The 13,983-nt window shown below is 39.5% G+C and overlaps 1 protein-coding gene across 1 annotated transcript in view; it reads left to right on the forward strand.

Moving 5' to 3' along the window:
* Positions 1–13,983, forward strand: part of LOC127673221 (zinc finger protein 208-like) — a gene marked incomplete at its 5' end in the record, with an annotated part of 81,442 nt that overhangs the window by 42,900 nt on the left and 24,559 nt on the right. Inside the window, one exon of the mRNA XM_052168821.1 lies at positions 8,905–9,544. Coding sequence (XP_052024781.1) covers positions 8,905–9,544 — 640 coding nt within the window. The remainder of the gene's footprint in view (positions 1–8,904; positions 9,545–13,983) is intronic.

The following is a 13,983-nucleotide window of genomic DNA, read 5'->3' on the forward strand; positions in this document are numbered from 1 at the left end:
AACCCTTCATCTATCCCAGCCGGAGTCTGGACAGGACATCCGGCATTGTCCCGGGCATTCTTCTGAGCTTCGAGGAGAATTCTTTCTTTCTCCTCGGTGGTGAACAAGGTTTGTAAAAGTTGTTGGCAGTCATCCCAGGTAGGCTGATGCGAAAACATCAGGGACTCTATTAGACCTGTAAGCCCTGCAGGGTTTTCTGAAAAGGGAGGGGGATTAACTTTCCAGTTATAAAAATCACAGGAAGAGAAAGGCCAGTACTGTAAAAGTTGTCAACCATCCTGGTCATCTGGATTTGGAGGTGGCCCAACAACCCTAAGGGGAAGCGCCACACCCAGGGACACTACAGTGGAGTCGGCCAGTCCTTTGGAGGTGGCTCCCCATCGACTCCTGGTCTCTGCAGCGGGACCCCTTCCTCTGGCCCCAGGGACTGGAGCTAGAAGGGGGGGCCAGTGGAGCTGAGGTTTGGGGTTCTGGTAGTGGGGCTGCAAGGTAAAGTGCGGGTGGGGGAGCAGGCCACTCAGGGGGTTCTTCTATTTCAGGGTAGATCTTAGGAACAGGTGCTAGTGGAGTGCTGCGCTTGCCCCCCTCCTTAGGCTTCTGTTTCATTTTCTTATCTGCAGCATCTCTTCTGGTAGCCAGGATCCTGGAGCCGGAATGACGGGGTGGGAGGAATGGTTGGGCCCACTGAGGTGGGGATCGCGCCAAGTCCTCCCATACCGTGATGTACGGCTGTTGGTCTGGATGTGATCCCGGTCCTTCGTGAAAAACAACGGCCTTGGCCCTAATGGTAGGCAAACCAAAATGTCCTATGTGCAGCCATCCTATCCAAAAAGCAGGCCATTATGAGGCACAAAATTTCTGCCACTGTTTTTTTTTTTTTTTAATTTCTACTGATAAATTCTGTCCTCTTGCCCTAATTTCCATCCAATGGTCCTTAGTCAAAGAAAAAGGGATTGTCACAGTCTGCCTCATGACAAAATCAAAAAAACAAAATGTACAAGAACAAAACACAAACAATAAACACTAGCACGTCCAAGCACACTCATCAGTGTCTGGACTTAAACAGCCAAATGCAACTTCTGACGGGGTGGGATTCTGCTTCCACTCCCTTCTTGGTAGAAGAAGCACTCTGTCCCCTTCATTCCTGAAAACCACAGTCAGGTCCCCCTGACTGTCCCTCACCCTTGGAGAGTCCTCCAAGGTTGCAGCCTCCGGGACTCTAGGACGTCTCCCTCTGCAGCAGCTGGGTCCTTAAGGCCCGCAGCGGCAGCTGCAAACAAACTGTGGAGTGGAATTCTGCCAAAACACATACACAGAGGTGCCGCACTCAGACACTCAGGACATTTAGAACAAAAACATTGCCAGCACACACACACACACACACACACACACACACACACACAAGCATACCTCCAAGGGGGTCTTCGCGGTTCCTGTGTGCCACCTATATCCCAGTACGGGCCACCAAATGTAGGACCTCTTTTTTGGGGAGTCCCCCACTCCGTTCTCGGGGTAGTGTACACCCAAGGAAACATGAGAGACCAACTTGATGGAAACACACGAGGCAGTTTATTATCAGAGCTCCGGGCCAAAATGTATCTCACACAGGAGATAGTGGAGTCGACCCTGAGGCTGAAAAGTTAGGGGTTTATATAGGAAAAGTCAAGGGGTTTTGGCGTCGTCACACATGATTTGCTGATCCAAACATTGATGGGGGATTCTGGCGCAGGGACGGGGCTTTTTGGCATACATACAGCTTGGGCCATCAGCAATGTAAGGGAGTGATTTATTTTGTTAGCAGGAGGTCACTTCGACATTAGTAAACTGCATCCAAGAGACAGGAGACAGGAGACTCCAGTCCAGATGGTGTATGACCCATAGGAGTTTTCCCAGGCACGTCCCTTATCTTTTATGGCCTGTCTGTTTGTGGAATGACTCAATCACAACCTTGCTTCAAGCTTGTCTAGTGTGACCGGGCTCTAAGTCTGCCTGCTGCCTCAACTATGGATTCTGAGAAATCCTAGTTCCCTTCAATGTCTACCATTTATCTGTATTATTTTTCAATTAAAACCTTCACTGTTTCAAGTTCTACTTAATTTTTCACAAATATTTTCAGTAAATGTTTCTTCTACCTTTTTCAATTAGTTTAGAAATATTTTATATGTCTAATATTTTATCTGTATTATCTTTTCTGATATCTTAAATTATACTGTATTTCCTGTATATTAATTCAATTGTATTAGAAATATTTTCCATCAAAATCTTCAATTTTATTAAAATTGTTTCTAGGTTCTTGGACAATGTTCTAGGTATATTTTCTATGCTTACTATTTTACTATTATTATTTTCCAACTAAATCTTCAATTTTAACACATATCTATATATATTTCTTCAATATTACTTGAATATTAGTTAAGAGAAACTTTAATTTTAACAGAAAATATTTCTATTTAATTTTTCAATTATTTAGAGATGTTTTTATGTACACAATACTATGTGAATAATTTCCCATGAAAAATCTTCAATTTAACACTACTTTTCTATGCACTGCTTCAATTTTATCAGAAATATTTTCCATGAAAATCTTTAATTTAATAAGACAATGTCTGTAAGTGCTTGATTTAGTAAAGATGATTTATCTTTTACCATTATTATTTTCCAACATATTCTTCAATTTTAACATTATTTTTCAATTTTTTCCTAAAATTGAGTTTGCCTACACATTTAGTTTTCTTTGTCAACTTTTTATGTGTATTTATTTTCAATGCCAAATCTTAATTTTAAATAACTTTTCTGTATATTTCTTCAATTTTATAAGAAGTATTTTTCCATGAAAGCCATCAATTTGATTAGAATTTTTTACATGGTTTGTCAATCAGTTTTGATGTATTTTCTATGTGTACACTTTCATGTGTATTATTTTACATCAAATTCTTCAAATTTAACACACATATTTATCTATTTCTTCAAATTCAGTGAAAATGTCACATTGGCATCACTGTCAGTCACTCAGAGACTGCTGGCCCTGCACCTGACATCATGCCATCCCTGCCCCTTGCTCATCTATCTCAGCCCTGGGCAGGAGCCTTGTTGGATTCCCTGACTGACACCCAGCAAACGCTGGCCACGCCTGACATTCCCTGAGCCCCGACCCCGCCCCGTGACCTTGCACCTCAGCCCCTGGTGGGCGCCATGTTGGCGTCCCTATCTGTCACCCGGCAACCGCTGGCCCCACCCCTGACATCACTGCAGTGCCCGCCCTGCATCCAGCCTCCTGGAATGTCGTCATTTCCTGTCTTTAATTTTTATGAATGAAAGTGGGCTATGAATTTGAATGTGCTCATTGGTCAGAGGTCTGGGAGAGGCTGGAAGGAAGTGAGCGCACGCATTTACAGCTGCTGCGATTGCTGAAGTTCCCGGGCTCTGAGCAGCCGGGCCTGGAATTGTGGAAAGGGACCGCATTCCCATGCGCATCCGGATGAAGACAGTGCTCTGTGCTGTGGGTGTCTGTGAGCTCTCAAGTCACTCCCCGCTATCCTCCTGTCGTCTGCACAGAAGCAGTCTGTAAGTTTGGAGAGGCCGGGCAAGACGCGGGCTTCCCGCTCTGTAAAGTTTACAGTGGGGCAGAGTGCAAACCCTCTCTGTGCTCCTCTGGGCAGGGACAGTGGACGGGCAAGGCGCGGGCTTCCGGCTCTGGAAAGTTTGCAGCGGGGCCAAGTGCAGACTCTTTCTGTGCTCCAGGCAGGGACAGTGGCTGGGCAAGGCGCGGGCTTCCCGCTCTGGAAAGTTTGCAGCGGGGCCAAGTGCAAACCCTCTCTGTGCTCCTCTGGGCAGGGACAATGGCCGGGCAACGCGCGGGCTTCCCGCTCGGCTCTGGAAAGTTTGCAGTGGGTCAGAGTGCAAACCCTCTCTGTGCTCCTCCAGGCGGGGACAGTGGACTGTCAAGGCACGGGCTTTCCGCTCTGCTCTGGAAAGTTTGCAGGCGGACAGAGTGCAAACCCTCTCTATGCTCCAGGCGGGCACAGTGGCCTCCTAGCATGACCCTCCTGTGGGAATGGAAGCCAAGCCTGGCTGCCCTGGATCATTGGGCTGTGCCCGGCCCTGGCTTCTGGCTGTGAGCTCGTGACACAGGTAGGGAATTCTCAGGCCAATAAACTGAAACCTGTTCTTTAATGACACAGGCCGGGCTGTGAAATGACCAAAACCTGGTAGAGTTTACAGAGGTCTGGGCTTGCGCTATCCCAAGGAACATAAATAATCAGGTTGGAGCTGGCTGGGGTGAAGGGCTGTAGGTTGGGCAGGGCTAGGTCCCAGGGTAACTTGTTTTTTTTTTTTTTTTTTTCCCTTAGTTTTATTAATTATTTCTGTAGTAGTTTTTTTTTTTTTTTTTTATTTCTTTATATTACTTTACTTTCGATGTTTAGTGTTTTCCCCAATCTGTTTGGTATTTTGGATGCTTTTACATTAACTCTGGCTATATATTTATAATAACTCTGGCTATTCTTACACAGGAACCTTCTTTAGTTTATGAAATTTTCATTTAGGATTTTATTGGAAATATTTTCTAGACATTTATGCTGATTGATCTTCACTCTCGCCCTCATCTTCTCCTTCTGAGGTGTTCCCTGTGGCTGTGCAGCTTGAATGCTTCTCTGTGTCCTGCTCTGAGCTCTGCTGTTGTGTGCTGTGAGGGGACCTCAGGGAAGTGCTGAAATCAAGACATGGTGAGTACAGGATATCTGCCCACAATGGGAAGGAACATGCAGCTGAGCTGTATGCACTGGGGTGGTGGGTCCTCTATGGGGTTGGATCAGAAGCATCAGCCAGATGTGACTTTCTGTGAGGTTTCTAGTGGTGCTACTTACTTCATATTTCAGGCCATGATCTCTGAATAATTTCAGTATCATGGCTGATTGTAATTCTGTCCAAAACATTGGGACCAGTTGCTTTTTTGTAGAAGAATGTGTGGTTTCCATGACTATGCATCACCTGGGTCCAAACCTTTTTGTCTTTTATAATATACATTAAGAAGGCAAGGTTAGGGCTGGAGAGATGGCTCAAAGGTTAACAGCTCTGGTTGTTCTTACACAGGCCATTAGTTTAATTCTTAGCAACCACATGGTGGCTCGTAACTATATGGAATGGGGTCTGGTGCCCTCTTCTGGCCTGCAGGAATACATGCAGGGAGAACATTGTATAAGTAATGAATTAATGCCTTAAAAATAGAAGACAGATATGAATCTAATAGTTCTGATTTCATACATTACTCATTTTATTGTTTACTTTGTTTTTTTTGGCTGTAGCTTTTTTTATATTTATTTAATATGTTTAGTGTTGTGATTATTCGCAGCAAAGGGACTTTTTTCCCATTGTTTGGTATTTTTGATGTTTCTTGTACATTAACGGGCACCTTTTTTGCTTTAGAAAAATTTTCCATTCATTATTTCATTTGAAATATTTTTGAGACCTTTATGCTGATTGATCTTTTTCATCTTCCTCCTCCTCCTCCTCCTCCTCCTCCTCCTCCTCCTCCTCCTCCTCCTCCTCCTCCTCCTCCTCCTTCTTCTTCTTCGTCTTCTTCTTGTTCTTCTTCCTTCTCCCTCTCTATCTTGTCCTGAGAAACTAAACGCAACTGAAACATGTAAGAGTCAGATGTGAAAGAGGTTGTTTGAGGGAAAGGAGAGAAGTGAGACCCTGAGGATGGTGACTTATATCCCTGCCTGGTATTGCTTATCTTTCCATGCAGGTGTCTGGGCAGCATCATTTGTAGTGATTATTGGTCTAGGTAAGGTTTCTCAGTTTGTCTTGTTTGTGAGGATGTTTATTCCTGTGTTACAGTTTTCTGTCTAGGTTTTCATTGTGTTGGCTGAGTGTGGCTTCTTTTACTGACATTTTTGTTATGTTCAAGAGAGATTGCTGGTTAATGTTGAAAGCTAGGAGAGGAGGTGCGCAGTAAGAGATGCTCTTCTCAATCCACAAAGAGACATACTCAAGAGACAGGTAAATCTACCAGCATTTCATTATTTCAGAGCTACAGTCATCTTAAGGAGCCTCAGTTGAGGGTGTGCCCTCATCAGAATGGCTGGTTGCTATGTCTGGGTGAGATAGTGTGGATGATTGAAGTGGGAAGGGTCTTCCACTGAGGGTGACAATATTCATAAGCCAGTGGGCCTGGGCTGGATGAGAGAGCTACCTGAGCATGGGACACTGACCAATGGGGAGGAACATGCAGCTGAGCAGTGGGTGCTGAGGTGGTAGGTCCACTGTGGGGTTGGATTGGAAGCGTCAACCAGATGTGACTTCCTGTGAGATTCCTACTGGTGCTTCTTACTTGCAAGTTGAGGCCATGACCTATGAATAACTTCAGTATCATGGCTGATTGTCATTCTGTTCGAAACATCTGGACTAGTTGCTTTCTTGTAGAAGCATGGGTGGTGTCTATGCACCTGTGTCCATACTATATTTTCCTTTTATAATATACATTAAGAAGGCAGGGTCAGGCCTGGGAAGATGTCTCAGAGGATAAGCTGTTTTATATCCATATCTTTAGTTTTGACATATAGCCAAATATATAGGTTCTTTTCTATTTCTAAGGATTGCATATGTTCATGATGTCAATATTATCTGAAATTTCAGGGTCATTGTGGGCCTGGTCTATGCCATTCTGCCTCAGTCTTCTCTTTGTTCTGAAATGTTTGTATTAATACGACACTTTTGCATGTGTGCATGAATAAGAATATCATGTTTCTCACCTTTACTATTGTCAGAAGATGGCCTCAGAACTCTTTGTTTTGAAGTAATGAGTAGTTGTTGGTCCTGTGTGTTTGTGAGATATTGACCACCATTATGTGGAAGACAAGCAAGAGCTCGCAACTGATGAATTCTCTCTCCAAACCTACATTGCTTATTTATAATCAACATTTATATTATTATTATTTTCATCTGTTCATTTGTAACTATTTAATCATGCATTGTCTTTTAGTAAAATTTTATTAATGTTATAGTTTAAACTATTGCACTTCATGTTTCTGCAACATTAACACAGTTCTGAAATGAATGCATGATTCATTGTAGGAACTTTTAGTAAAGAATTGTGAGTTCTCTATCATTTTTGTTTCCTTGGTTGATTTTGGTAGAGTGTTGATGTTCTTAATATATAGCTTTTGGTCTCCTAGAACACATTACATAGGCCATGCTGCCGTCAAGCTAAATGACATATACCTGCCTATAACTCTGTTATTAAAGGCATGAGCAAATACACCCAGCTTGCCAATGAGTTTTGTACTTAGTAATCGTTCATACAATTTTTCAGATGTGTGCTCAGTATTGTGGATCTGTTTACCCTGCATCAACCTCTCAATTGGCATTTCTCTGGCAAGGCTGTATCCTATTCAACATGTTCAAAACTGACACACCTAAATCTTATAAATCAAGATCCCTCTAAAATGACACAGTGATTATAAATTCTGAGTCAGAATATAAGTGCAACATGTGCCAAAATTATATGTATATGTTATTGAGGAAGCATATATTTCCTTTACAGTGATGTTAATATGATCCTTTGTGTTATACACATGTATGGGATATTTAGGATGCCGTGACTTTTGATGATGTACATGTGAACTTCACTGAGGAAGAGTGGAATTTGCTGGATCCTTCCCAGAAAAATCTCTACAAAGATGTGATATTGGAAACCTACCTAAACTTCGAAGCTATAGGTAAGACTGTTATTTTTTTTTCTAAAGGAAAGAAATGTTTCTTGGTTATTGATGATCTTCTATTATTTTAATTGTGAATAATGAAGATAGAGCAGAATAATTCAGTTTTACTGAATTTTAATTGTAACATTCATAATGCAGTGATAATTCACAGTACCTTGAATTTTGCCTAATTTCCAATAGTATATCATTGATTTTCTGGTACTGTGTTTTAGGGTATTATTGGGGAGACCGTCATCTTGAAGAAAATTGTCAAATTAGTAGAAGACATGAAAGGTAATTTTTATGTGTAAGCTGATACAAATTTGCCTCTGAGGAAGTGTCCATATGTTCTGAAATCTCCATTGAAAAGCAAGAGTGTAAAATAACAGTCCTTTAAGAGAAGCTCTAATTATAATATTCTGACAAAACCATATACCTTAAGATCTGATATCTGGTTAGTGTATCCATTTGATATGTAGCTTCTTTAGAAATGTGCTATGCACCTGTCAATATGTATAGTCTCATAGTACTTAGAAATTGTATATTGAATAGAGAAAAATTTATATCCAAAACATCCTAATAAGCATATACTCCATAGTAAGATTATAGGGATATTGAAGGAAGCAACAAATTTTTTTCTAGAACAATGAGAAGTTATGTAGCATTCTGCCTTTGCTAGACATTAGGAATATGATCTACATTTGCAACTAAGTGGTTTTATAGTTTTACGGGGAATATCCCCAAACTCATAGTGTAGAAAATCTTTATAGGTACTAGGAATTTGGAAATTTTTCTGTGTATTCTGGTTCACAGTAAAATGTGTTGTAATTCACTCTATAGGGAAAATTATGAATGTAATTATTGTTGCAAAGATGAGAGTTGTTCAAACTTTCTTCAGAGAGCTGAAATATATTATATAAAAATCCCTTATATAAAAAGGATGTTATAAATATGAGCCATGTAATAACGATCACAAGTGACTTGAACAACTCATGATGAGGGAGAACACCACAAACATGCAAAGGGTAAAACCTTAGGATCTGATGCTTTTCTACCATATACCAAATTGTAAAAAAAGTCAAACTGATTACATGATTCATAAGAGTAATTAATACAGTAAAGGTTTCACATGTGCTAATTATTGTTGCAGGCCTTTAAGAAGTCATAGTGGAGAGAAACTATATGAATGTAAAGTCTTTGCTAGATCCAGTCATCTCCAATATCATAAAAGAACACATACTGGAGAGAAGCCGTATGAATGTAATCAATGTGGTAAAGCCTTTGCAAGACCCAGTTATCTCCAGTATCATAAAAGAACACATACTGGAGAGAAACCTTGTGAATGTAATCAATGTGGTAAAGCCTTTGCAAGACCCAGTTATCTCCAGTATCATAAAAGAACACATACTGGAGAGAAACCTTGTGAATGTAATCAATGTGGTAAAGCATTTGCATGTCAGAGTAATCTCCAAAGACATAAAAAAACACATACTGGAGAGAAACGTTATGAATGTTATCAATGTGGTAAAGCCTTTGTACGTCACAGTCATCTCCAAAATCATAAAAGAACACATACTGGAGAGAAACCATATGAATGTAATCAATGTAGTAAAGCCTTTGCAAGACCCAGTCATCTCCAGTATCATAAAAGAACACATACTGGAGAGAAACCTTATAAATGTAATCAATGTGGTAAAGCCTTTGCACAGCGCAGTACTCTCCAATATCATAAAAGAACACATACTGGAGAGAAACCTTATGAATGTAAACAATGTGGTAAAGCCTTTACAAGACCCAGTTATCTCCAGTATCATAAAAGAACACACACCGGACAGAAAACTTATTAATGTAATCAATGTGGTAAAGTGTTTTCACTAGGGATAAGTCCCCAAATTATGTGTGCTGGAGAGAAACATAATGAATATGATCATGAATTAAGTGGGAGTTAGGAGGGTATCATAGTAGGATATGATAGACATGGGTGCTTGGGATTATTTCCATTCTGGAGATTTTTTTTTATGCTTTTGAAAAGAAGTTTGCTGCCCTCATCTGAAGAGTTTCCTTGAGGTTAAGGTAAAGATGTTTACATTAATTGTATTGACAAAGTAAGTCACGAAAAACACTGCATAGAATTTGGCACGAAAATTTTTAACAAACATAGGAACTAAGAAAGGAACAATAAAAAAAGAAAGGTTCAAAATACGAGGCTTTATCAGGAAGTTGAATGAAGTTTAATCATCTGATCAAGGATATTCAATGGCATTAAAGGAATGGTTACATTAGAACAAGATTACATTCAGCTAAACATATGGGTTTGCAGTTGTATGAAAGAGAACTGTATCATGTAAGGAATTATTATTACCTGGATACTGTTTTGATATAGACACATGAAGATACAATTATGTGTCAAATTGGATTTGGATTCTGGGTTCTGAATTTAAAATATAAGCAGAAAGGCTTAGTTCCAGGCAAGGTGTTACATGCTTTTTAACCCACCATTCACGAGACAGAGTCATGCAGATCTTTGAGATCAAGGTACATCTCTAAGCAAGTTCCAGGTAAGCCAAGATTAGGCAGTGATATATTTGAAATATTGAAAGATGCTGGTAAGGGAATAGAAGGAGCCATGATCCAGCCCCAGTAAGCAGCAGAACTCAGAAGCTCGGTCTAAAATGGTAATAATACTGAGACAACTGATGCTGGCTGGCTAGTAATTAGAGGTGATGAAGAAGAAATCAGCATCACTTTGGTGAAAACTGACTGGTATTTTCTGAGTGACCAAAAAGGTGTGTTCTAGAGCTCACCAAGATTGGACCTAATGGTGCAGCTGGGCTTGGTCATGTGTAAGAATAACCCAGGTGGTACTGCCTTCGAGTTCATGAACTTGTCATGCAGAACAGCTGAGGCTTGGCACCATTGAGCAAGCATAAGGGACGCTATGGGGTCAAGACTTGTTCTAGCAGAAGAACCCAGCATCTTGAAGATGGAAATACCATGGGATGAACAGCAAGAACAACAGGAGCAGGAGAATGCAGTCAACCAGTGCTTAAAGTGATACAGAGGGCAGAGCTGGAAAAGTGACCCAATCTCTTTGGAGGAGCTGAGAAGATCATGTGTGGATCCCGGACATTGAAACAAGAACCCGTGAAATTGAAGTTATCTTAGAGACCCCAAGTTGTTGAGATGTTAGAACTATACGATACCTGCTCAGGAATTGAATCAAACCAGTCAAAGAGAACAAATTGTGCTTCAGTGAACAAAGCAGAAAGGAGTTGGAGACCTGAAGAACACTTTGACATCAGACATGGAGATGCAGAGTTTGGTGATTGTTCTGTTGGTTTTGGTCTTCCTTCGGTCCAGTATTTTCCTCATGATTACCTTTATGAATAATAAAGTATATCCTGTGAATTTCAAGGTATATGGTGTGCTTTATTGTTTCCAAAAATATAGTGGATTGCTCTTGCATGATAAGATTAATCACAGAAGAGTCTTTGACCTTTGGACTTTTAACATATTTGAGATTTTGATAGATGATGGTGCCTTTTGATCTTGGAGATCAGGGATTTTGCAATATGCTTTTTTTAAGTATGGATGCCATACACTCTTGTGTTTGAACAATCATATGGAGCCAGGCAGTGGAATGTGGTAGTTATGATTTATGTGGGAGAGGGAGTGGCACTAATAGCAGATGTGGGTTTTTTTGCAGAAAGTTTAACAGTGTTGGGGTGGGCTTTGGGAATCCTCCCAGTGCTGAAGAAACCCTCCTTTTACCACCGTGGAAGATGTCTCTTCCTAACTTTCTTTGGATCAAGATGCAAAACTCTTATATGCTTCTCCAGCATTATGTTTGCCTGTATGCGTACCATGTTTCCTCCTATGAGGAAAATGTTCTAAACTTCTGAAACTGAAAGACGGCCCCAATTAAATGCTTGCTTTTATAAAGTTTGCATTGATCATTTCATCTGTTATGAGTAATTAAAATTTAATTTAGAACAAAGTGAGTGAATTTTGATTGTTGAAGCTTCTGCACGATTCTGCAATCTTCATCATGTAAGAATTAGTACTGCAGATAATCCTTTTGAATATAATTGGTATGGTGAAGGCTTTGCAAAAATCTGTAGTCTTTATCATTATGAAATCATGCATGCTGGAGAGAAAATATAGGGAATACAGCAATGTAGTATAGCATTTATGTTGTGTGTCCCCTGAAGTCCATCACAACTCAACCATCAGAAGAATGGAAATGATATTAAATTATTGTAATCAAGTCAGTATTGATAAATCTGGGCGAGAAAAATACACTCCCATGCTTATCTGAAATATTCTACTCCTATCCACACAGAGTCTGAAAGTTATATAGCTTCGATTCTTGAAATCCATAAATACCAGTGACAAGTTATATCTACATTTTCCCCTCAATCACTACATTTTCTATTCTTAATGTATTTCAGCTGATACAGAATATAGATGTTCTGTTCTTGCCTATCATAGCCATATGTTCTTTTGTGGAAAGGGACAGGCATTATATTTTGAGGAATAAAACAGGAGTAATGAAAATTATAGTTATGAATAGTTGTTAGGTTTTGGGGAACAGAACATGAATAATGAAAGCTTCCTAGATATTGTTAAGTAATAAAGTCACCTATAACCTGGCACTTAAATTTAGTTTGAACTTACGTTTCAATGAATGTTGTTAACAAAAAGGCAGTCCTTAGGACAAATTTCTTTTTGCTTGTTCCCAACATTTATATATTATAATCATACATATATACGTAAGTCATATATACACATACATATATATGTAAGTCATCATATCAAATGTACAACAGAACACACCTTACAAATGCAATAAGTGTGATAAGAAATTTTCACAACACATTTATCTATAAATATAAAAATGAACACATCCTGGAGAGAAACACTGTGCTTAAGCAATGTGTTAAAATATGCAACAGTAGTCTTAGAAAAAGACTATGAAAAAGTCATAAGAAAAAGTCATAATTCAGATAAACCCTATAAACATAGATGATGGGTTAATATTTTGCACTTTGTGATATCCATGTACAAGAGGAAACTCTTTGATATGCAATTAATCTAAGAAAGTCCTTACATATTACAATAGTCTTTGAAAACAATCAAGAATACCAAATGTAATCTGTGACTACAAAGAAGTTGGCCAGAACTGAAGCAACACACTTACATTGTTTCACTCAAGATTATTTTTGTTAAAAAAAACTGTGACAAGTGTCAAGAATCAATTTAGACATTATGATGTCCCTCGATTTTATTTGCACGTGTAAACATGCATTGAGAAAAGACACATGAAGGAATCCTTTTCACATTTCACAATTCCCTTAAGTTACATGAAGGAACTTTTGCAGGTGTAAAAAACTTTTGCTGTGTACTAGTGCCTTTTATGTAGTAATGATAAAATATAATGTCTAAGGCCACTTCTAAAAAAGTTTAATTTGTTTTATTATTCCAGAGGGATATGGGTTGACCATGAAAGTGGAAACACAGCAAGTGTCTCTAAAGTGGGAGAATTAGCCTGAGGCAGAGAAAGCTTTCAAATTGCTTATCCAACACAAGTCTTCATCTAATTGTTCATCCCTGGACCATATACACACAACCAACAGAAATGCACTCAGCATATTGTATTCTTATATTTGTACATACTTTCTAAAACATACTTAAAATGATTGACTTGGTAGATGAAGTGAAGGCAATGAGAGAGCAAAGACATAACAAAATATACTTTAATTAAAAGATCAAATAATTTTTCAATAAAAGTGCAGGTAGACAGGCAGAAAGCTAGTGAAGAACACTGAACTAAAAGAAAATATGTTTCATTCCCAGAACAACTTGGTAGGTGATCCACTCCTGTAAATGCAGTCCAAAAGGATCTGATGCTCCTCCGGCCTTGCAGGAACTGCACAAAGATATTCGCAGGCAACACATCTAAGCACATAAAATAAAAATGACACTAAAAATGAATTCACTATAGTCCTGTCTTAGCCCCGAGACAGAGCACAGTCAGGGCGAGTTAAAATGGACTCCTTCTGGTCTGGATTCAGGCGCAGCTGTGGACATCCTTGGAACCAGCCTCCTTAGAGTCAAAACCAACCATATTCTAAGGATAGAATAGCAGAACGTAGCTGTTCATCTGAGATCTGCATCCACAGCGCTGTTAGAACCCTTTTCCTTGATGTTATCTGTATTATTTGTCCTTGAAATGTCAAAAAAAAATGAGCTGAGAATTTGAGGGGCTTGTATTATATCTGAT

Source organism: Apodemus sylvaticus, chromosome 22, assembly GCF_947179515.1.
Source record: "Apodemus sylvaticus chromosome 22, mApoSyl1.1, whole genome shotgun sequence".
Taxonomy (NCBI): domain Eukaryota; kingdom Metazoa; phylum Chordata; class Mammalia; order Rodentia; family Muridae; genus Apodemus; species Apodemus sylvaticus.